The sequence below is a fragment of the Scardinius erythrophthalmus genome, assembly GCF_964197995.2.
Source record: "Scardinius erythrophthalmus genome assembly, chromosome: 12".
Taxonomy (NCBI): Eukaryota; Metazoa; Chordata; class Actinopteri; order Cypriniformes; family Leuciscidae; genus Scardinius; species Scardinius erythrophthalmus.
The window spans coordinates 35,071,161-35,095,712 of NC_138232.1; the positions used below are offsets into that span (position 1 = coordinate 35,071,161).

The following is a 24,552-nucleotide window of genomic DNA, read 5'->3' on the forward strand; positions in this document are numbered from 1 at the left end:
TTTTTTTCTTTTTGATTTTTAAAGTAATTCATAGTTTTAAAATGGGGAAAATCTTTTGGTATCAGATCAGGGTTGATACTGTATGAGTCTTTTGAATGTTATATTTTCTATACAAGCACATTTTTATTTTATTTTTGTCTTTTATATACTTTTTATATTTTTGTCAAGATGTGCATATTTGCTAATACAGCCAAGTGAACAGGCCTAAAAAATATCTTCGTGAAAAAAAGAAAAACACAAATACAGTAGATTTTTTACAATACTGTAGATATTTGTTGATATTTTGAAAAATATGGCTCCAATTTTGTAGAATGACCCAGTTGTTTCTTTGGGGAACACTTTGGCTGTTTCTTTTTATTCTTTTCCCTTATATATGCTACTTTCTAATGTGCTCTGAGGGTATCAGTTTGGCCTTCACTTCAATGCTCTGGAATAATAAAAGGTAAAAAAAAAGAAAGAAAAAAAAGAAATCTGACTCAGGCTGTTTTCTTTCTTTCTGAGCTTTGTGTGTGGGCATCTGTGAGTGTTTGTGTCTGAAAAGCCACCCATAGTTCACCCTGAAAGTTGCGACTTTCAATAGTGAATGGCTACATGAAGATTTTGTGTTTTATTGTTCTGCAACTCTTACAAGCAGCTGGGACATATAATCGGGGATTGTGCTGATTTGTGTCTGACTGCTTTTGTGTGTGTTTTGCAGGGTTCTCGAGTGTGGGTGAATCATAAAGATCAGCTGGTTCCGTCTACAGTGAACTCCTGTGGAGATGGAACCGTGGTGCTCACCACCGACTACGGAGAGGTAAGACTCAGCAATCTGTCCTAAAACACACACACATGCAAACACACAGATGTTGCCCTTTATGGCTGAATGGGTGTTGTGTGAGTCAGAGATTACTCTGGTTTGGCATTGTGCTCTGAATGTCATAACAGAGCTGAGGAGCTGTGTGTGTGTGTGTGTGTGTGTGTGTGTGTGTGTGTGTGTGTGTGTGTGTGTGCATACGCATGTTTTTGTTTGTGTGTGTGTGTGTGTGTGTGTGTGTGTGTGTCTGCCAGCTTCACATCTGAGGCTAAATCAATACATTCACCCTCCCATAAATGTTCATGTGAAAGAGACTGTATCATATAACCCTAATGTACTCCACCATTCTACATGAGATTCTGGCCTGTCCTGGTGCAATATGATGCAGACAGATTAATAATCACAGAAATCATCAAAGAGAGAGACAGTAGAAGAGAGAGAACACTGCTTTATACTGCTTTATAGTTTTACACTAATATATGTTGTCATGGTAACAGTGTGTTCTTTAAAAGTTGATGCAGCGGGGGAAAATTGTACCAGACCTGTCATACAATAAACAACAAACCAGCTGGTATAACTGGAAATGCAATATCATACAATACCACTGAAAAATACCAGTAAGCCATTGCAGGGAAACAGTGTTGCTTGTGTTTTAACTTTCAGCTATAAGAACATCCTGTGTCATGTTTTTATATTAGATATATATTCAATCGTCCTCTATAGATAAGCAAATTGCGTTGTTATTTACAAAAAAATACTAATTATTGTTTATAAAGTTGAAAATATAAGTATGTCCAACTTTATCTGCATACATACTCAACTCTCAACTTCTTGATTGCTTGTATTATCTATATATTATCGACCCACTCTAATCTGCTAAAAGGCATGAACCCAGCTAACAGGGAACATTCTCACAACTTTGGCTAATGTTCTGGCAAGGTTTTCTCAAAGTTATGAACATTCTTCTAGTAACGTTAATAGAACGTTCATTCAAAGTTATCTGGTCTTAAATAATTTTCTCAAAACATTGACAAAAAAACTTTATTTATAGATGGTTCATGGGACGTATTTTTTTCCTGAAACGTTTTAGTCGGAAGTTCATCTAACATTTTACTTGTTTCAGAATGTTCAGATAACATTCAAAAATAACGTTCCCATAATGTCTGTAAAATAAAATGAAATGTTCCTTTAACATTCGCATAACCAAGAATAAAAAAAAAAAAAATTTTTTTGATGTTTTCATGTAAAATTCACCTCGTCAGTTTTAGTTTCTTAGTAGTTTTATGAATGTAATGAAGTCTGTGCACCAACCCTTTAACTTACCGATGTCTGTTACAGTTGAGTGGGCATAACTGCCTCTGCTTGAAGATTTAATTGTAATCAAACAATTGTATTAGCAGTTAGACCCCCCCACACACACACACACACACACACACACACACACACACACACTCACACTAGAGTGCTGATAGAGGTAAGTAGTTTGTGATGGCTTTGAGTTGTTGGTAGAACTGATGCTAATAATAACAGCTGTGCTGGCCTGGATTCAGCTCTGAGGGAGAAACTGCACAGCAGGGAAGGGTTATCTGTATGTACAGATGCATACAGGAAGCCTGTTTGCATTTGTGTTTTTGTCTACAAACCTTTTTTTTTCTTTCTTTTTTTTGCATGTGTGTGGCACATGTATGTTCATTTGTGTGTGTGTGCGTGTGTGTGTGTGTGTGTGTGTGTGTTTGTGGTGGTAGGTGGGAATGTCACATCATATCATATTTCCTTTAAGTAGGATCACAATCCACAATCTCATCGTGATTTTTTTTATGTTGGTTTTTAGGATTATTTTTTAGTAATTCTTTAGTAATTTCCATATTTACACTAAAAGGTAACGAAACATAAACGAATGACAGACAACTGAGTCGAAATGACCAGTGGTAGAATGTACTGCAGTTCTACATCTGTCATCTAGAATGATTCTTAAATATGACTCTGTTGTTAAATGTTAAGGTCTTTCTGATGGAGATGCACATGCAAACAGGGGGCAGGACTTTTGTTTGACCAACCAATTATAGATGGAGGGAGTGCTGGAAAAAACTATTATTTTTGCAATTACATTTGGTGATGCTGGTGATGCAGAAGATTTAGCTCTAAGGGGACAGTGGAAAGGGAACCAAATACGTAACCAACGCGGTGTGGTTTAATTCCAGGCTGCATCACAAGTCAGACTGTGGACTGATATCATTCAGAATATTTCATCCAGTTCTTTCTGCCGGAGACATCATGCCGGAATGTGGAGAGAGGATGTGTGTCAGTGTATCTTTTTTCCCACCAAATTAACTGAAATGAACATTTAAAAAGGATGGAATCACTACTGATGAACCCAAGGTGGATTCCAAAAGGCTACATTTCCCATGTGCTGGTAACCTTGATGATTCATGCTCTGAACACCAGAGTGCTTGTGCTGACAATATTCAGTAGCTTTCTCTGCAGTAGTCCAAACCCTCCTCCATAAATCAATACTTAGATCTAGCACTCTGCTGGGTCTCAAGCAGCTTCTCCAGGAAACCCCAACACTTTCTCCCTGGAGGTCTTTCACCCATTGTTTTAGCCCAGAGCTAATCTGAAGGATTCAGTCCAAAAGGGTTGAGAAATTGCATTCCGTTTGTGGGGGATTCGTTTTGAAACGGCAACCCAGTTGGAGAATGCTGAATATTTTATGTAGATTTAAATGCATGTTATAGTACAGGGCTGGATGTTTCTGATTTGGTTAATAATTTAGTTAAGTATGGTTGTAACCCCACTCCTGCAGTGCTTCTGACCGAGTTATTGGGACAGAAAGCATGCAACGAATACATGATTGTGTGTATTGTACATGTCAAGTGTGTTTTTACAGCAAGCAGAAAATGTTTTCCAAACATTGCATTTTTATTGCAGTTATAGGTTCAGTCCCTTTTTAATGTTACGTTAAAAATGTTGCCTAAAAAAGCAATGCATGGGCTTTTTAAGGGAACTGTGTTATCATAACCTTTTCATGACTTATGCTAACAGGGTCTTCTGACTTTGTCAACAGGCCTTTGTCATTGTGTTTGATTCCGTCATAGTAGATTACATTGTTGGCCTTGTCCTTTCAGGTTGAATTTGAGGATGTGAAAAAGGTCACTTATAATGTTGGTGATCATAATGTTGGCTTTGTCCATTCAGGTTGAATGTGAAATTAAGTGAAAGAGTTTGTATATATTTTATCAGTATATCTGTAAATCTAGTGTGTTTTCCTATATTTCTCTTTATCAGTTGGAAAAACTGTGTGTGTGTGTGTGTGTGTGTGTGTGTGTGTGTGTGTGTGTGTGTGTGTGTGTGTGTGTGTGTGTGTGTGTGTGTGTGTGTGTGTGTGTGTGCGTGCGTGCTTGTGTGTGTTTTCTTCTTTTTTTCTTTGGTATGTGTGCGTACCCTCCGGAACATTGGTCAGTGAGTATCTCTTTCCTACCATTCACGCTGAGGTGAGTCTTCTGCTTCGGTGCGTCAGTGTGTGTGCTTGCAAGTTCACCTAAAGAATTCACAGTTTTTTTATAGGATTTAAGAACTCTGAGGCACACATACAGACTGTGACCTAAATTTGAGAAGTTAACTAAGAGTTCACAATCAAGCTACAGCGCTCAAAGGCTTCTCACCCACCCCCTCCTGAGATCTCCTTTCTGTGTGTCATCATGTATGTGAGAGCTATGTCTAATTCATTTCACATTGAGGCACAACATATCAGCAGAGGTTCACTCTAAGCTCGGTTGATGGGATGAAAATGTAAAAAGATTAAATTTTGCTTTATTGGAGACATCAGTCAATTAAAAAGTTTAATGAAATTAATTGCATTATATGCTGAATAATTATTAGAATTTCAAAGTTCAAAAGTTTGGGATCAGTAAGATTTTATTTTGAAAGAAATGAATGCATTTATTCAGCAAGGATGGATTCAATTTATCAAATGTGACAGTAAAGACATTTATAATGTTACAAAAGATTTCTTTTCTGCTGTCAAATCAGCATATTAGAATAATTTCTGAAGGATCATGTGATACGTGGCTATGTTAACATACAACCAAATAATCCATTAGTAATCGGAATGATGGCTCAATCGTACTGAAGAGCCTTCATGTTAACACCTTAATCGATCCGATTGAGCTCGATCCGAATGAAATTTCGATCGGATTGAAAGGGGTGGTTTATTCCTTTTCTAAACCAATCCATGTCAGTCTCCTACACGAATCACTTAGTAAACACAGTGCAGCACTTCTGGGTTTTACGCCAGAACGCCGGCTCATTATTGGCCGACGCTGTTCACGTGATCACCACGACACATGCGTGTGATGGCATAAGGTGTCCATGTAAACATGGCCACTGAAGACTTGGAGTAATGGCGGCTGAAATTTAGCTTTGCCATCACATGAATAAATTACATTTTATATTAATATATTAAAATAGAAAACAGTCATTTTAAAATTTTAATAATATTTCACAATTGTCTGGAGTATGCTTTGTGTGACCTAGTTTTCCAGTCTGTGTCATTCTCATTTAGTTCACCTGTTGTTAATCAATTAGCTCATTAGTTCCCTCATTAGTTCTGGTATTTATACCCTGTTTTGGTTCAATCCTTTGTCATGAGTCTTCTATGATTTAACGTGGTTGTGATCTCCTGTGTTGGAGTGATTATTAAAGACGTTTCCTTGGACTATTCCTGTCATATGCTTCACTCAGCACTGCAATGTTGCTCTATATTAACTACATTTTTGATCAAATAAATCCAGCCTGGGTGAACTTTTGAACAGTAGTGTAAATATTTGACGCAAAAGCTAACCCTAACCCAAATTAAAATAATTCAATCACATTACATTATTGTGACAGGATGAAAGCATTGAATAGACATTACAAAAATGGCTTTAGAAATTCATATATTGTTTGTTTTATTTTCATATCACTGAACATACTGTCCTACAGTCCACAACAGTCTAATTGATCATCAATCTGTCTGAGGTAGATTCAGAGGTCATTCACACAAGACACGTTCTTGTTTTCATTCTGAGATGTATAGTTGTTGGTCTCTGTGCACATGCAGGCAGATGTTTTTAACCGTAATGTCACATCTCACTGTTTTTCAGTGTCTTGTGCCATGTGGGCCATGTTTTTAATTCATGTTTAAAAAGTGCATCTCAAGACCCCCACGTTGTTCCATTCTGCTGCTCTTCTGTTTGTCTATAGGTGTGAATGTAGGTCACTTGTGCTTATAGTCTCTCTCTCTCTCTCTCTCTCTCTCTCTCTCTCTCTCTCTCTCTCTCTCTCTCTCTCTCTCTCTCTCTCTCTCTCTCTCTCTCTCTCTAGCTCGTGCTCTTTTTTTCAGCTTTCGTCTGAATCATGCAAAGCAGCTTCAAACATCAAACAGATTTACAGGAATATCCATGTGCTGAGGGGAGAGAGACGGAGCAGCTGTGTGCTTGTGTGTGTGTGTGAGTGGGTGGGTGGAGAAAATGGAGCATGAAGACCTCCTCATCTCCTCTTTTCAGCATCTAAACTTAAAATCGTCACAGACTCACAACCAAACACACACAAACACTCTCTCTCTCTCTCTCTCTCTCTCTCTCTCTCTCACACTGAAATGATGATTTATTTAATTCTAAATCAGCTTTGTTTCTATATATTTCTAATGTTTGATTCTGATCAGGATTCTGGGAGGTCAATGTCATTACCGTCAGTTGTATTGATTAGCAGCAACTTGTCTCAGCTCATAAACGTTGACCTTTCCTTCCTTCCTTCAGTCTGTCGACCCCAATTTAACAGCATGTAACCAAGGCAAACATAATTCTCTCTGTCTTGCCCTCTAATTTTTTATTGTTCCGAATATAAGAAAAAATGGGGGCGTCTTATATTTAGGGTCTGGACTTTCACGTCAATAATACACCCGCAACAATAGGGAGCGCCAAATACGTGTGAAACAAGTGTGCCCCCCAGGACTGATAAACACAGATGAGTCATCATACAATGCAGCCAAGAAATACGGTTTGTAACGGTGTGTATCCACTGGTGCGGATCAGAGTGAGCGTTTTCAGTTAATTCCTATGGAAGTTTTGCCTCAGGCTCACGCGCGAGCATGAAGTTCAACTTCAGTAGGAATAAACTGAAAACGCTCACTCTGACTCCGCTCGCTTCACGCCAGTGGACACTCACCATAAGAATGATGTGGCGCAATGGATTAGCATTACGCCGCAGAACAAGTCTTTCTCAGCGCCTTCCCTCCAACTTCAGGGAGAAACTGCTGTCATTTCGGCGCTTTGGAAAAAAACATTAATATTCCCTGGATCAGATAGGTAATGCGGATCAAACGCCTGTTTTTTGACATGCCAACATCTGTCACTGTACATAAAAATGGCGAGAAATCAGTCTACTGGGAATGAGAACTAGGTTATTTTTATGGTATGCCATAAAGTGTTTATTTTTGTGATTGTTGGTACATTTTTATCAATATTTACCATACTTAGTTTCAATATAAAACTGAAAAATATGCTAAATGAAATTTATTTTCAAATAAAAGCATTTTCTTTATAAAAGACAAGATTTGTTCCTCAAAAGCCGTTTTTCCAAAAGTTACATCCTGAAAAAGGGGGGGGGGGATTGTCTTATAATCAGGGTGGTCTTATATTCCGAACAATACGATATGTACACGTACATGTGTTTTGTCTGTGCACTTAAAAAGATTGTGGCTGATTTAATGGGTTTGAATAGTAACAGCTCATAAATCCATACCTGAAGTAAATGGCGCACACACACACACACACACATTAGTGGTTGCATTGATTTTTAATCTATCAGACTCTCAGGTCTCTCCTCATGAACCGGGCTGTGCTCTCTGGCTATCATGGCAACGAGTGGCACAAGAGTTATGTTTCAGCAGGAATGAAATAGAATGCTGAGAAGAAGAGAAAAATAGTCTCTCCCTTTTGTGTTGTCCACTCAAATAAAGCAGAGAACCTTTTAGCAAAGTACATGTGATGTACATGGATATTAAAGTTAAAGTGTGCAATATCTGCAGCTAAAGCATCACCAAATGGAGTTTATACCAAAAATAATGACTGTTATTGGACAGGTTTCACTTCATCTGTCTGCAGACCCTCAGTGTTTACATTTTTTTTTTTTTTTAGGAAATCAACGTACAAATGGCTTAGTTATTGTTGTCTGCATATTAAAGTTGCGATGTAACAGAAGAATCTTCCATATCATGGCATACATCCAAGTGAAATGGATTATTGGAAAAGAAGTTAACTATGTATGGCAGGGACTTGGTTCTATCCATCGGTTTTTGATTGGATGGAGGCAGATCTGAATGCGAGTTTGCAGTTGATTGTAAGAAAGGGTGGGGTTTAAGAGTGCTCAATAATTGGAGAAGTCCGGCATACTTTACCAGAGAGAAGTAAAAAAAGACAAGCTCAAAAAAAGAAACATATACACGGATGAACCGTTCACAATAAAATCAATGACGTGCATTTAGAAAACAGATAGGGTGAATTTCCATTTCATGCCAACTCTAAGCTGTTATTGGAGAACTTTATAACTGAAGAAATATATAATTTTATAGTTTATCAACAAAATTACTTCAGCTTTAACATAATTCCTGTCTCAAACACTGACAATGATAATCGGCATATTACACATTCAGAAACATTTTTAATGCTAACTGTGCACCCAGGTACACAGGTTTACATTTATCTCAATTGTTAAGAGTTACATTTTTGCTGAGTTTAAATAGGCCAGACTGTGCTCTGCTTGGCAAAATGTCTGGTGTTTTTGTCAAGAAGTGCCTGTTGGGTATAAAGGGTAAAGAAAGGCCTCAGCACGCTGAAACTCTGTGGAACAGAAATGCGGAAACCCTGCTGTCTAATGCATTATTCAACTGAGGCATTCCCTTAAAATGGCCCAGGCAAGATCCTCTCCTCTTTTTTTGATGTACTACTCATGCATCTGTGTGTATATCAGCGGTTTGGGAATGTGAGAGCTCTGTTATTTTGTTTAGCCCACTTTTTCTTTCTGTCTTTCAGGTGGTGTACCTGCAGCAGGCGGAGGTGAACAGGGAGAAGGTGTCCTTAATGGACCAGAGCAGCATTGATGGAGTGCAGGACATGTCCATGTTGGCAGAGCTTCATGAGGCCGCCATCATGCACAACCTTCATCAGCGGTACCAGAAAGACTGCATCTATGTAAGAATCTTACAGACACTTGACCTCACAATGCTCCATGAGACCTCTTATTATTGTATGCAACAAAAATGATTTAAAAACACCTCTGTTAGTTGAATAAATTAATTGAATTTTATAGGTTTACAATAATGAATGTGTTTCAGAGTCTTCAGTTTATGTCCTCTTAAAAACAATAAAAACTTTTAATTTTTATTATTTTAAGGACTGTTCTTTTGAATTTTCTATTTCTTGTGATTCTATCAAAGAATCCTGGAAAAATCTATCACGATTGTATCAAGAAATGTTTATTGAGCATCAAATCAGCATATTAGTCTGATTTCTGAAGGATCATGTGACATTGAAGACTGGAGTAATGATGCTGAGAATTCAGTTCATCATAAATTACTATTTAAAATGTGGCCTATTAAAATAGAAAAAAAAAGTTATTTTAAATTGCAATAATAAGGATACTTAATATAATGCAATATTGGTAAGCATTAGACTTTTTAAAAAACATAAAAAAATCTTACCAATCTCAAACTAAAAATATAAATATTTATTTATTTACATAAATAAGAAATAAAACCTAAATGGTAACAATGAAAATGCTGGAAATAAAACAAAACTGAAAGATAATATGCATTTGAAATTAGTAGAAAAATAAAAAAACGAATTTGAAAATGCAAAACTATCTCCTATTTAAAATTCATAAGTGGTATATGCATATTATAATTTGATTGTTTTTCAATAGAATTTGTCTTCAGACAAGAGTAAAAAATGAATGATTAATCAAAGCTGTAGAATTGTTTAGGACTCATCATTCAACACATTGAGCTGTGGTTCTAAAGTGGGCACTGTTAGTTTGAGTCGAGCTTATCATTTCCTGATCTTGTTTCCCCATCACATCCTTTACACTCTATTCATAGGTTACAGGCCAATAAAAGAAAAAAACAAACAAGGATCTAGATATTCTACATGAAAGCATTACAATGATTGTCAGTATCATTGATTTCAGCCTAATATAAATCATTACAGGTTTGCACATTTTCACCAGGGATTCTTTCCACTTTTCTTCATGCCAGTACTTTATGAAAAAGTAGGTCAGATAATGCCTAAGTGTTCACTCCTTGTTTCCTGTGTAATCAATCCTGTGTTGTTTTGTATTCTGAGTTTTAGGGTGGACTGCTCTCTGACTGACTAAGAGAGGAACTGGAGTTTCCTGCCTTAGTTTAACAGTGATATTAACGCAAAACATCTCAGCCTGAGACTGAAAGGAAACCCTGTTTGATTAAGGAATTTTCCTTCTTCAACCAAAACATCCGAAGCCTAATACATCCCAAACTGGGTTTTCAGTTACCATTAAGTTTTAGTGTACAAGTGAATAACCAAATCCAGAAGCCGACTATTAACGATCAAACAACCTTACATTTTTAAAGTGAATAGTGACCCACGGTGCACTAAAGCCCAAAATACTTTGACCATCTGCGTTCCGTGATGGTCTGCGCCCTGTCCGTGTGATGTAATTTTGGGTAATTCAACGCACTTTTATCCTTCATTATCCTTCCGGGACATTTTTTGGATTGACAGAAAAAAAGAAGGAAAAAAAAACAGCGTTCAACAGTGGCAACAACAGCGTTTGAGTATGTGAATGGCACTTTTTTTATAAAGCGGCACCAAACGACAATTCCTCTACTTCCTTCTTTAGACCGATGACTTCGCACAGCCTAAACAAGCTTGACACAGAAGACCCTTCCCATAGAAAAGCACCTCATCAGTGGACGACATCACAAGCTGCTATTGTGTACTCACCACTCCCCTTCAACAGCAGCACAAACGTCTACACCAGAAGCAACCGTTGCCATGTCGTGGCGTGGGGAAAAGCTAAAAGCTGTCTACACTGGGCGCGAAAAAGCGACCTTTACAAATCCATTTGTCCTTTGTGTCAAGTAGCGCAAACACTTGGAGGATGACATAAATAGAACAGGGCATCAGTTTACTATCGGGGATTTGTTGTGTCGTGCCAGATCCAGTGCAGACAGAATCGCTGAGTGTGTTTACATGCACACTCTTAACCCAATTATGCTTAATAAGCCGACAATTTCCTTTATCGGAGTAAGGGCATAAACGTCTTAAGAATAAATGTCCCCTTACTCCAATTTCGCCCAGCATGTTAACTCATTAACCTTATTGAAGTGCGCATGTGTGATATGTAACAGCGCATCCAGACAAAGCGAGAGTTTTGCAGTAAGGGAGGAGGAAATATATCAGTCAGATTCGGAAATTATTACGTTTTGATGTCACTACCGGGAAATAACCTGATTTATTAATTAAGTCTTGTAAACGCTATTTATTTGCGTTGTCGGGTTATTGGTTTGCATGTAAATCCGGACAACGGGTTATTTCAATAAGCTCATTTTTGTGAGTTATTAGCATATTGGTGTGCATGTAAACGTGCTCATTGATTATAATGGGTTTTGTTGTAGACACAGTGAAAGTGAAGTGTTTTTCATTGCAGCTTAATCAACTTAAAAAATCTTTCAATTTTTGAAATTATTTGGTTGTCAGAGGTGAGGTGCGGTGTTGGGGTGCCACAGTTTTTTACAGGTTTAAAAGGGGGCATGACTAAAAAAGTTTGAGTACAGTTGGGCTATAGAGTCTGTTGCCAAAGAGAAGGGTCATGTGATCGGGTGACTAGGACTGGAACTGGAACCTCATTTGTCTAGACAGATCCATACGTCACAGACCGCTGGTTTAGAGTTGTGGTCTGGAGGAGCTTGTATGACTCATACATGACTCAGTCTGAATTATGATCCAAACATTCAAGCTTGACCTTTGCAAAATCTATAGAAAAAGAGTCAGTAAATCCCTCTTTGTAATTTACTGGGACAGAGTCAAGTATATTGAAAGTTTTCAGCATGATTACAAAGCTTTTATTCATCAGATTCTTTTTAATCTTCCATCATGCGGTTTTAACAAACCCAGAACAAGTGATAAAGTGAGGCACCATTTATAAAGTATCAGTCCCAGTGTCAGAGGTAATTACTTGCAACAGTTGTGAACATGACCTGCCCTGTTTAGTTTACTACAGAGAGACAACAACATCAGACAATCATCTATACCTCAAACACATCATGCCATTCATAGGATCATAGGTCCAATAACCTGCTCTAACAAGTCAGATAATAGCTGTATTGTTGTTTATCTCTTTATATTTGTGCTGGTAATGAAATTGCAAGCCTTATGAGACACAGTATGATGAATAGCTCCAGTTCTCATATGCAGTAGAGGAAATTATGTATGGATGTTTTTTTATGATTAGCAAAGGTCAGTGTGATGTGTTTTATTAGAGCTTAAATAACATATCTCTATCAGTGTCTGAAATTAGCTTATACATTTCCTTGTTATTTGAATATAAAACTAAAACAGCATGCAAGGCTTTATTTTATCAGCTGTATTGTTGATCTTGCTTTAGACTGCAGATTTGTGTCATGTTGTGCTAAATGGAGTGAATGTGATCCCATCTTGGTAAATGGAAACTGTAATTTACCTTTCCCAGGATGCATGTATTGGGGTTGATGACTGATAGCAAGCGGTTATCTGATTTATCTTAGAGACAGAGACACAGCCGACCTGAATGAGAATGACTCCCATCTTGGGGTGGTAGCGACAAAATAATTTTTGCAAGGACAACATTGACACACTTTTCAGATCCATTATGATTTTTGTACAATATCAGCATCGCTTTTTTTTTTTTTCAAATCGTGTGTTTTGCTTCTTAACAGGTTTGCGATTTTTTTTTTAACACCTCATAAATAGTTGCAGTAGATCAGGGGTTCTCAACTTTTGCCCTCGAGGTCCACTTTCCTGCAGAGTTCAGCTTTAACCCTAATCACACACACACACCTGAACAAGCTAATCGTGGTCTTCAGGATTACTAGAAAGTTACAGGAAGGTGAGTTTGAATCAAGGTTGGAGCTAAACGCTGCAGGAAAGTGGACCTCGAGGGCCAGAGTAAGCGTTACCAATTTAAAAAACCTTTAAGACCTTAAAAAAATAAAAATAAAAAGCGACTAGCGTCTTTTTGGACTGTTGGTTAACATCAGTCTCTATATCATACTCTTTCCATTGTCTGACAGAAAATATGTAAATGAGAACAGCTTTATTGGGCATTTGGCTATATATTGTATAAAAATACAGTATGTGAGCACGGATTAGGTAAGATAACAGATGTAAAGTGCCAACAGTTGGTGCATTACGTTATCTAGTAGCGACATTTAGCTACTTTTTGAGCAAGTTTTAACTTCTTTCCATTGAAAAGAGGAGGCAACACTGGCCAGAGTTGATAACCACTGCAATTGATGATAGCCATGTATGAAATCAGTGATTATTACAAGCCTACAATAGATTTTTTTTTTTTTATCCAAGCTCCCCTTGAGTAGCATCTACAGTGTTGTGTTTGGCTACTCTCCAGTCATCCAGGAAAGTCGCAATTTAATCTTATCACTGCGCCACTGTTAAGATCAGCAAGTCATATTACTGCTGGTGGCCAGTGAGCATGGGTGTTGTTAGCCTCAATATATAAAAATTGCAATCACACACCTGCACGTAAACACATTACAAAGACCAGCATGTACTGATGCATTTAATATTAAAAGAGATGGATTTAAGTTGTTACAGTGCGCATTGATAAGGAGACACTTCATCCACAATCCTCTCATGACCTACTGACCCTGACACAACTAGCTTCTAATGTGAAATATGACCTGATCACATACTGATTGTTAAAGTTCCCTTTAAATTTCCCTTCATTTGTGGATATAAACTAAAATGTGCACTGATCACAAATGTGTACATTTGTCTCAATTTGCTGGTTTTATTGTTTTACTACTTGCTGGCTTTCAATAGTCCTTAACTTACTGCCTCTCTTTTTCTGTCTCTCAGACTAACATAGGTTCTATCTTGGCGGCTGTGAATCCTTATAAGCAGATCGGAGGGCTGTACGATCTCTCCGCAGTGGAGCTTTATAGTCAGCATCATTTGGGCGAGCTGCCACCACATATCTTTGCTATTGCCAATGAGTGTTACCGCTGCTTATGGAAGAGGCATGATAGCCAATGTGTGCTGATCAGGTAATACAAAGCCCTTCAAACTTTTTTTTGACTTAGTCAAGCTGACAAACCTGCAGAACAAGCATGAAAATAAAAGTAAAAAAGTCTCAAAAAAGTAGCTCTCCAATAATAAAATCATTTATCGTCAGTAACATCAGTGTGTAATCGAGGGTTGCAGTGTTGTAAGTGCTCAGAAAAACCAAACCAAAACACAACACAAACAATGTCCCGAACCTGTCCCCCATTGGCTCAGTTGGCAGTCTCTTTTAAAGAAGCGTCTGAACCACTGCGAGAGGTATACCCAATGGACTGCAAATTGAAATAATTTGTGGGTGGAGCAACCAATCACAAAACTCCCGAAACCAAACAGCAAGGGTTATCACACTCTATAACTTCTACCTGGAAAAAATCAGTGATGCTTTGTGTCACTTGTATCTTGTTTTAAAGCATGTAGATAATGTGAGGAAGGTTTAGAATGCTTTAGGCCTTATTCACTGACTTTGAACTGATGGGGATCCATTATTAGATGTTATCTCAGTGTACTAATCTCATTTGTGTTAAACCTAAAGGCTGAGTTTGAGCAGTTGTGGTTTAGACTTTTGCCACAAACTGCTATCAGATTTCACAGCATTGCAAATTCAATCAGGGTAACACAAATGTGTGAAGGTGAAGGTCATAAATGAATGTGTGTATGCATGTGTTTAACAGTGGTGAAAGTGGAGCTGGGAAAACAGAAAGCACCAAACTACTGCTGCAGTTCCTGTCTGTCATGAGCCAAAACTCTGCCGGGACACCTCCTACGGAGAAGAGCACGCGCGTGGAGCAAGCCATCGTACAGAGCAGGTATTGCGCATGCCTCAACACACACAGCCTAAGCATTTATATGCACACTCAAATGCACAACCTTTATACTTTTCTTTCTTGTGCAGTCCCATCATGGAAGCATTTGGGAATGCCAAAACAGTCTACAACAACAACTCTAGTCGTTTTGGGAAATTCATTCAGCTTCATTTCTCTCAAAGCGGGAACATCCAGGGAGGATGCATCGTCGACTGTATCCTCCTCACTGTATTCAAATACATTGTTTTTGTATACAGAGATATCTTGACCTTTACAGATGGTACCTTACCCTTGTGAAAAAGAAGTGAGCTTAATTGTATTGAATGTACACTTTGTATTGAGTGTACTTTAAAAAAACTTGCAGATAATATAATAATATATTACTGAAATAAAACGCCACTTAAATGTACTTAAAGAGAGTAAACTTTCATGACTGTGTTTAACACATTTAAGTATAATTTAAAAAGTGCACTTTGCAATCATTTCAAATTAAGTTTTACCCTAAATTACATGTTTTAATAATATTTCGCATGCTTTAGAAAAGTACTGTAAACTTTGATGTGTTGACTAACATACTAAAGCACACGAAAACTACTTGATTATCATTTTAATTTTACTGTGTTATTCAGTATTACATTTAAAGTTAAATTGCAACTTCAACATTACAAATTTGTAATTACAAATATATTTAAATACATTATAGATTTCAATCAAAATTAAAGTGTATGACTTCTTGTCAATACATTTGGCAGTACACATCATATTTCAACAACAATACAAGTAATTAGGAAATTACATATAAAGATGTAAATAAGTAATCTAAGTGTGTGAAAATGCAACATGCAAGTTCAAGAAATTGCATTTAATATAAATAATATAAATATTTTTATTTAATACAATTAAGTGTCAGAAAACACTACATTCAGTTCACAGTTAAGTATTCTTTTAAAAGGATATTACTGTACTAAAGTGTACTTCTTTTTCCACAAGTGTATGTCACCTCTCCTCATTAGGTAAAACAAATCCCAGTTACCATAGTTACCCATTCATTTTTACTGAAATACAGTAGAATGACGCACTTCAACCATTTCATGTTTTGCCTGGTATAGTTCAGTTGTTGTAACTTCTTTCTTTCCCCCCACATTTCTGCCATTGAAATGAATGAGTGACTAAGGTAACATGCTTAACCATGTTCACACAGTACAGTTTACTATAAGCACAGTTTCATGCAACTGTATTTCCCTTAATTCTTGCCCCTTCAGATTTGCTTGAAAAGGTAAACCTTGCTACCAGAAATCAGTCTTCTGTGATCAACTGTTCACAGTATAAAACCAACCATTTTTCTGTTGATACGATTTGGCACTGATATCTTGTCAAAGGCAGAATCACTCCCCTATTTTGCAGAGAAACAGTGTCTGCCAAAGTGAGATTCTCGCCCACTCATCATATGTGATCTGATCTGTGTTCCAGAATCGAGTGGTTAGGCAGAATCCAGGGGAGAGAAACTACCACATCTTTTATGCTTTGCTGGCTGGGACCAGCAAAAGCCAAAAGGGTGAATAAACACACATGCATTTCCACAACGCAGATGACGCTGGCATGTTAGTATCAACTAGAATACACACTCATGTTGACAGACTGAATGATATATGTCCCTGTTTATAGAGACATATTTTCTTGAAGACTCCCCTGAGGTTTTTCATTACCTGAGTCAGTCAGGATGTGTGAAGGACCGCAGTCTCGATGACAAGCAGCATTTTGATGACGTCATGGTATAAAAAAATCAAATAGATTAACATTCTTAAGGTAGACAAAAAACTAAGAGCAGAATGATTAATTCTCTCTTTCTCTTTTTGTCTTCAGGAGGCTCTGAAGGTCATGGAGTTCACAGAGGAAGAGATCAGAGATATGTTTAAACTGCTGTCTGGAGTTCTGCAACTTGGCAATGTGGAGTTCATGACAGCAGGGGGCGCGCAGATCACCACCAAACAGGGTGAGAGGTGTCATTCATCTGTTACTGATAGATATACCATGGTCTGTCAGAATACTCAATTCTTTGGGCATTCAAACTGTATAATGCACAGGTAGTTTCAGTCAGTTTAATCACTGTTCTATATTAATGCACTGCTTTCATTGCAGAACACACATACGCACATATCACTCGCACACAGAGATTGGAGAATGCTTTGAACACACACAGAAACATTCAGGAGCACAGAAACTTGTTGTCAATTCTGCCCCTGCATGCCTTTTATTAATAAATAAGCTTTGCTACATTTATTATATTACTCAGCAACTAGGTGGTAACGTTGCTGTTTTTGAAGTAATTAAACTCACAGCTTCATTCTTAGTAAAGACACTACACAGATGCAGGTAATTCGCATGCACATCTCTCAGCTCTCTCTCTCTCTCTCTCTCTCTCTCTTGCTCTATCAATAATTTATTAAAATAAATGTTATTATTCAATTAAATAAATGTAATCTTGCCACACTACTTTATCTCTGTGTCTGATTTAAAGCGTGCAGATGCTAAATCTAACAAGTAGTAGCTGACAAAAATAACCGGCAACCCTCTGATTAACGTTGGGTGGTTCTTTGCGTCTACATAGTGCATTAAAACCATGTAATGCACACCTAGCCGTGGATTATCCATTACATAGACGTCACTATTACGTGTTTGTTAGTAATTCTCTTCTCTACTTCCTGTAGTTGTCACTAATGTGAGCGAGCTCCTGGGCCTGGACAGTTTTCAGTTGTCTGAGGTTCTGACCCAGCGTTCCATGATCCTCAGAGGAGAAGAGATCTGCTCTCCACTCACAGTGGAGCAGGTACAATCATATATATATTTATATACATGCACACATGAATACATGCACACTTTCTCATAATGACATGCTTTTATAAAAAAAAAACTTGAATAGTTTGACAGTTATTCTCTTCTGACTCCACTTGTCCATTTTCTTTTCTCATTTTTGATTGACAGGCGATAGATTCCCGGGATTCAGTTGCCATGGCGCTTTATTCTCAGTGCTTCTCGTGGATCATCATGCGAATTAATCAGAAGATAAAGGGCAAAGATAATTTCAAGTCTATTGGAATCCTGGACATCTTTGGTTTTGAGAACTTTGAGGTGTGAGGCCACTACAGATCACATGTTCATTCACACAGATAGACACACATGATATTTTTACTGAGATCTAACACAAGTGTTTCTGTGTTCTGAAGGTGAACCGTTTTGAGCAGTTCAACATTAATTATGCTAATGAGAAACTTCAAGAATATTTCAACAAACATATTTTCTCTCTGGAGCAACTGGAGTACAACAGGTAAAGACTGACATCCGTGAGTGCATGAAAAGTTTGGTCAAGTCCAGTCACCTTTATTTATAGCGCTTTATACAATACAGATTGTTTTAAAGTAGCGCTACAGTGATAAGCAGGACAATAACGATTCAATGATGCAAACAGTATTCAACTGCTGTAAAGCAGCTCTAAAAAGACAACAGTAAACAGTCATTGTTCAGTTGAAATTAGTTCAGTGTTGATTCATTTCGGTTTAATAACTGTGTAAAGTACATCAATTATGAAATGAGTTCAGTTCAGCTATAAAGCAGCTCTGTAGAAAACAGTGATGTCATCATCCAGCTAAGATGAGTTCTCATCCGATAGCGTCAGTACAGTCAAATCAGTAATATTGCTGAATATTAAGTGTCCCCAACTAAGCAAGGCAGAGATGGCTGTGGCAAGGAACCCAAACTCCATCAGGTGATTGAAATGGAGGAAAAAAACCTTGGGAGAAACCAGGCTCAGTTGGGGGGCCAGTTCTCCTCTGGCCAACGAACGAACACGGTGTGATTTATGATTCAGGCTGCATCACAAGTCAGAAGTCAGATTGAGGATCAATACCATTCAAATATTTTTCATCCAGTTCCTTTTGCTTGAAGATCGGATTCATCACGCCAGTATGGAGACGATGCTGGCCATAGGGGTCTGTGCAGAGAACTTGTCTGGTTCTTGTGGTCTTTGCTGAGGGTCTGTGCCGATGGCTATCATGTCGACGAGGCCTTCTCAAGGGATTGTCTAGTAGACATGGTCTCTGCTGACATTCAGTGCTGCAATGAGGTCGTGTCTAGGTGCAGGTCCACCATCTGATCTGGATACGACCCGGATCCGGCTGACTACGGTAACCTTTGGATAAGGATGAGACAGACAGACAAATGTTAGCGTTGATGCCATTCTTCTTACGATGTAACAAGTACATCTGTGGTTATGGGAAGTGTTCCCAGTTGACCTAAATTATGCAGCTTAACAATCATTTAATGGATTTGGATGCCAGGTTAAAGAGATGTGTTTTTAGTCTAGATATAAACTGACAAAGTGTGTCTGATTCCCGAACAATGCTAGGAAGACTGTTCCAAAGTTTGGGTGCTAAATAGGAAAAGGATCTACCGCCTGCAGTCGATTTTGACATTCTAGGTTTTATCAACTGGCCAGAATTTTTAGAACACACATTTTTGGCACACCCAGGTTCCTAACTGATGATAAAGACTTGACAGAGCAGCCATCAAGAGTTAGTCAGTATATTCTAGGTTATTACATGTTGAGGTTTTTGGTCAGATATTTAAAATATCAGATATTCAGGTTCAGATATTTACTCTGTTTTCTTCAGAGTTAAGTAGGAAATTACTAGTCATCCATTGTTTTTATATCAACTATGCATTTCGTTAATTTTGTGCATTTGTATGTTTCGTCAGGGCGTGAAGATATATAGAGCTGAGTATCATCAGTGTAACAGTGAAAACTAACGGCATGCTTCCTAATGATATCTCCCAAGGGCAGCATGTACAGGGTGAAAAGCAACGGTACTGGTACTGAGCCTTGTGGTACTCCATACTGCACTTGTGATTGATATGACATCTCTTAATTTACTGCTACAAATTGATAATGGTCAGATAAATGTTTTGAACCATGCCAATGCAATTCCACTAATGCCAACGTAACTTTCGAGTCGTATTTTAAAGGATGTTGAAGTCGATAGTATCAAATGCAGCACTAAGATCCAGTAACACTAATAGAGAGCTACAACCTCGATCAAATGATAAGAGCAAATCATTTGTAATTCTAATAAGAGCAGTCTCAGTACTATTATACGGTATAAATCCTGACTGGAAATCCTCACAGACACAGTTTCTTTCTAAGAAGGAACATACTTGTGAGGATACTGGCTCACAAGTATCTGGCTCATTTTTGACAGAAAAGGGAGATTCGAGATCGGTCTGTAATTAACTAATTCTCTAGGATCAATTTGTGTTTTTTTTTTTTTTAAATGAGAGCCAGCATAACAGCCAGCTTAAAATTTGATGATTTAATAATGATGATTTAACAATATTAAGAAAAGGACTTCTGGAACTTCTGGACTTCTTGTGGACTTCTGGACTTCTCTTTCAGTAGCTTAGTTGGTATAGGGTCTAACATACATGTTGTTGATTTTAAAGATTTGACAAGTTTTGACAATTATTCCTCTCCTATAGCAAATAATGAATGTAATTGTTCATCAGGGGGTCTTAATTCATAATTTAGCCACTGTGTCAAATAAATACCTAGGGTTGTGTTCTAAGAGTTGAAAAGTTAGCAGATCGGACAACGTACAACATACGTTGACATTATGCAAATGTATTTTCTAGTGACGTAGAACCTTACGCAGTGAGATTCGAATTACAAATGACTCGTTTAGGTGGTTCTGAGTCGATTCTTTCTTTTGGGAGACAATAGCTTTATTTATCGTGCACTTTTGACTTTACAACTTTGCAGAACTTTTACATTCACAAACAGCTATTTTACACACTGCATGAAAGGGAATATTTGAAAAACCACAATAGGTGCACTTTAAGTGCAAAGGAGCAACCTTGTCTAAAGTGCTGGAAAAGAGAGTCAATAGTTTCTCTTGCAATATTGAGTTCTTCTAAGCTGTCTGGTATGTTGAGGAGTTAAAACTGATCAGGAAGATTATTTATAAAGCAATCTTTAGTGGTAAAGGTGATTGTTCTACCATATCTGTAACAGGGAGATGGTTTTGCAGCCTTGGCTTAATGGTGTATACATGAGACTAGATAATGATCTGAGATGCCATCGCTCTTCTGCAGAACACCATCAACATCGATTTGGTCTGCTGTTACATCTATTCTTACATGTGTATTGTATCTCTTAAGTGCCAGATCACCTGAAAAGTTATTACAAATACAATTTAAGCATTTCAAAAGATTTTTTATAATATAACTAACAAATTCTGTCATACAGGGAAGGGATTCACTGGGAAGCCATTGATTGGATGGACAATGCAGAATGTCTGGATCTAATTGAAAAGGTAATCTAATCATGGTTAGCTGTTGGGAACAATTTGGTTTAATTTAGTCGGACTATTTATGCATTCATTCAATCAAAGTTCAATTTGATTATTATAAGTTAGGTTTTCAGTATTATAAGTATTTCATTATTTATTATAAGTAGGTTTTCAGTTTTGTGTTAATTAACACTTATCTAATGTTGTGTTTATACAGAAACTGGGCATGTTAGCTCTGGTTAACGAGGAGAGCCGATTTCCCAAAGGCACTGACTTCACCCTGCTGGAGAAACTGCATGGCAGACACTCTGTGAGTTATATTCTCATCATACAAGCCAGGGACATGATACAGTTCAACCAGGCATAACATGAATAAACTTACAAATGAGGTTGTTTATCCACAGACTAATCCCTACTATGTGAAACCCAGACTGGCAGACCATCAGTTTGGAATAAAGCACTATGCTGGAGAGGTATACAAAGTGTCTGTCTGTCTGTCTGTCTGTCTGTCTGTCTGTCTATTTATCTGTCAGTCAGTCTGTCTGTCTGTCTGTGTATTTATCTGTCAGTCAGTCTGTCTGTTTGCCTGTCTTCCTTTTTTAATCTTTATATTTTGTCTTTTTTTTTATAGGTTTTATATGATGTGAGGGGGATTTTAGAGAAGAACAGAGACACATTTAGAGATGATATACTGAACATGCTGAAGGATAGTAGGTAAGACACGAACACACAAATTCACAAACTCACACACACGCTAAGGCAATTTTGTTCTTGTGTAGTTTAACCTGTGAGTGATTCTGTGTGTGTGCAGATTGGATTTCATCTATGATCTGTTTGAGCAAGTGAGCAGCAGAAACAATGAGGAGACCTTGAAGATGGGCACGGCCAGAAAAAAGCCCACTGTCAGCTCTCAGTTCAGAGTGAGATATAGCTTCCAAATCAAGACTTTCATATTAATAATAGACCTAACTAGATTTACTAGTCAGTTAAGTCAGTGTCTTATTCACATATTGCTTGCAGCTAGGGTGACCACCATCAAACAAACCAAATGTGGGAAGATTACTAAGTTTGTGTGGGACAATGTGGGACATGTTACCAGCACTAAAACATAACCTGAAACTGTTTAATGTCTATCTAACTTAATAAAAACATCTGTATTCTGCTTTTCAGCTGATAAAAAATACTTTGTTATTTAGTCCCTTCCAGAAAACACAATTACATCACAATTTAACATGTCTTTATTTTACATGTCATATAAACTCAACATCACTGAGCCCAAAGGCAGCTGGCATCATGCAGATAACTATTTTTGAAACAGTTCTGACCAAGTCCAACTTAAATCCAACAAAATAATTAATGAACAAATAAAATATAAAACAACATGAAATTAGTTCATTGACAGTCTTGTATATTAAGAATATATTAAACCAAAAACTTTCATATTTTTAGAAAGGATGTGAATTAAAACAACCACAGCAGGCAACAAGTTGATACATTCTGTTCTCCGCCAGCACCAGAGAGCAAACTTGGCTGAAACACAAGAAAACAGCACATGCCAACCAAATATTAAAATCATACTGGAGGCTCACATTATTCTATTCTGAATAAAAATTTAATTTACCGAATTATCCATTTGTTTTCTGACAGGGAACACATGGAACGAATCACCGCTCCACATTTTGATTGACAGCCGTCACAACCTACTAGTGACCGTGTTTACTCCTTTCTTTTCAACCATTGGATAGGATTTTAAAAACGGCTGTTGTATTTGTACTTCTGACGAAGCGCTGTTGGCGCTTGTTATATGTGAAAAACTACGCCGCAAAAAGAATAAATAAAATGCTTTCTTAAAAAGGCAAAAGAACGCATGCACATTTTCTTAATATGATAATTAAAAACCAACAGACTGATGGAAATGTGGGACAATTTCTCAATATGTGACGTACGGGACAAGGGGTGAAAATGCTGTGCGGTACAATGCAAAGCGGGACGGGTGGTCACCCTACTTGCAGCCCCTTTCGACTTGTCAGTGATTTAAGACATTTGGTTGTCTCTTCTGTCCTTCAGGACTCTCTTCATTCTCTAATGGCCACTCTCAGTGTATCCAACCCCTTCTTTGTGCGTTGCATTAAACCCAACATGGACAAGGTTAGAGCAGTCACATCAACCAATCAGAATGCAATTTAAAAAATAAATTGTGATGTTATTCCACACACATTATAAATTGTAATAATGTTTGTTTCTCTTCTATAGAACCCAAACAAGTTTGACCCAGATGTGGTTCTGAATCAGTTGCGGTACTCTGGCATGTTGGAGACAGTAAAGATTCGCAGAGCTGGATTCCCTGTCAGACGCACCTTTAAAGACTTCTTTACCAGGTAAGGGTTCAAACAAAAATAGATGCATGAGTTTTTGTTGGCTCATGTTTTCTGGGAGACGTTTATGATTTTGTGGTTGTGTACATCAGGTATAAGATCATTCTCAAGGAGAAGGAAAATGCATCTGTGGCTTCCAATGGAGATGAGAAAAAGAAGAGCACAGATTTGCTGACGCTCCATGACAGGACCAAGAAGGAGTGGCAGTTTGGAAAGACCAAGGTATACCTTTGACATCTTTCTCTATAAATGTGCTTATTTATATCTCTTTTCAATTAATGGTAGGCACATTTTCACTTGTGTTTTGTTTGACGGCACTAACCTGTGATAACCTTTGCTCCCTAGGTGTTCCTAAAGGAATCTTTAGAGCAGAAGCTGGAGAAGCAGAGAGATGAAGTGCGAAGCAAAGCTGGACTGATAATACGAGCCTATCTTTTGAGATATACTGCCAGGTGTGTGTATTTCTTGGGTTTTTACACAGATTACATTAGATTCCATTTGGTTTCCAAAACATTTCAAAACACAACATTTGTTTAATATTATTTTGGATTTAAACATATCACCAGCTTTTTCAAAACACACGCATTGCCTTGATGGTCTAGTTTCCAGCCTGTCCAGATGTTTGATTTGTCATCTGGTCACCCTATATTACATTTAGGTTTTATTCAAGTTTCCCATTATCTAGTAATTGTTTTTCCTCATTGAATAATACAAGAAATTTAGAAATGTGCACTACTGCTCAAAAGTTTGGGGTTGGTAAGATTTGTTTTTATGTTTTTGAACTTATGATAGCAAAAGTTTTTTGTATATATTTGTAAATGCCTAATCTTTGCTTGTTAGTGCTTATCTCGGCCCTGTTTACACCTGGTATTAAGATGTGTTTTGGTA

General features: G+C 37.6%; 1 protein-coding gene across 1 annotated transcript in view; it reads left to right on the forward strand.

Moving 5' to 3' along the window:
• myo10l1 (myosin X, like 1) overlaps window positions 1–24,552 on the forward strand; it is a gene marked incomplete at both ends in the record, with an annotated part of 58,069 nt that overhangs the window by 19,418 nt on the left and 14,099 nt on the right. The window contains 20 exons of the mRNA XM_081380522.1: window positions 698–796; window positions 8,866–9,024; window positions 13,945–14,132; window positions 14,820–14,954; window positions 15,041–15,179; window positions 16,422–16,506; window positions 16,617–16,723; window positions 16,815–16,944; window positions 17,660–17,778; window positions 17,934–18,080; window positions 18,176–18,276; window positions 21,247–21,313; window positions 21,507–21,599; window positions 21,694–21,762; window positions 21,921–22,003; window positions 22,101–22,209; window positions 23,357–23,437; window positions 23,543–23,667; window positions 23,757–23,886; window positions 24,010–24,111. Coding sequence (XP_081236648.1) covers window positions 698–796; window positions 8,866–9,024; window positions 13,945–14,132; window positions 14,820–14,954; window positions 15,041–15,179; window positions 16,422–16,506; window positions 16,617–16,723; window positions 16,815–16,944; window positions 17,660–17,778; window positions 17,934–18,080; window positions 18,176–18,276; window positions 21,247–21,313; window positions 21,507–21,599; window positions 21,694–21,762; window positions 21,921–22,003; window positions 22,101–22,209; window positions 23,357–23,437; window positions 23,543–23,667; window positions 23,757–23,886; window positions 24,010–24,111 — 2,268 coding nt within the window. The remainder of the gene's footprint in view (window positions 1–697; window positions 797–8,865; window positions 9,025–13,944; window positions 14,133–14,819; window positions 14,955–15,040; window positions 15,180–16,421; window positions 16,507–16,616; window positions 16,724–16,814; window positions 16,945–17,659; window positions 17,779–17,933; window positions 18,081–18,175; window positions 18,277–21,246; window positions 21,314–21,506; window positions 21,600–21,693; window positions 21,763–21,920; window positions 22,004–22,100; window positions 22,210–23,356; window positions 23,438–23,542; window positions 23,668–23,756; window positions 23,887–24,009; window positions 24,112–24,552) is intronic.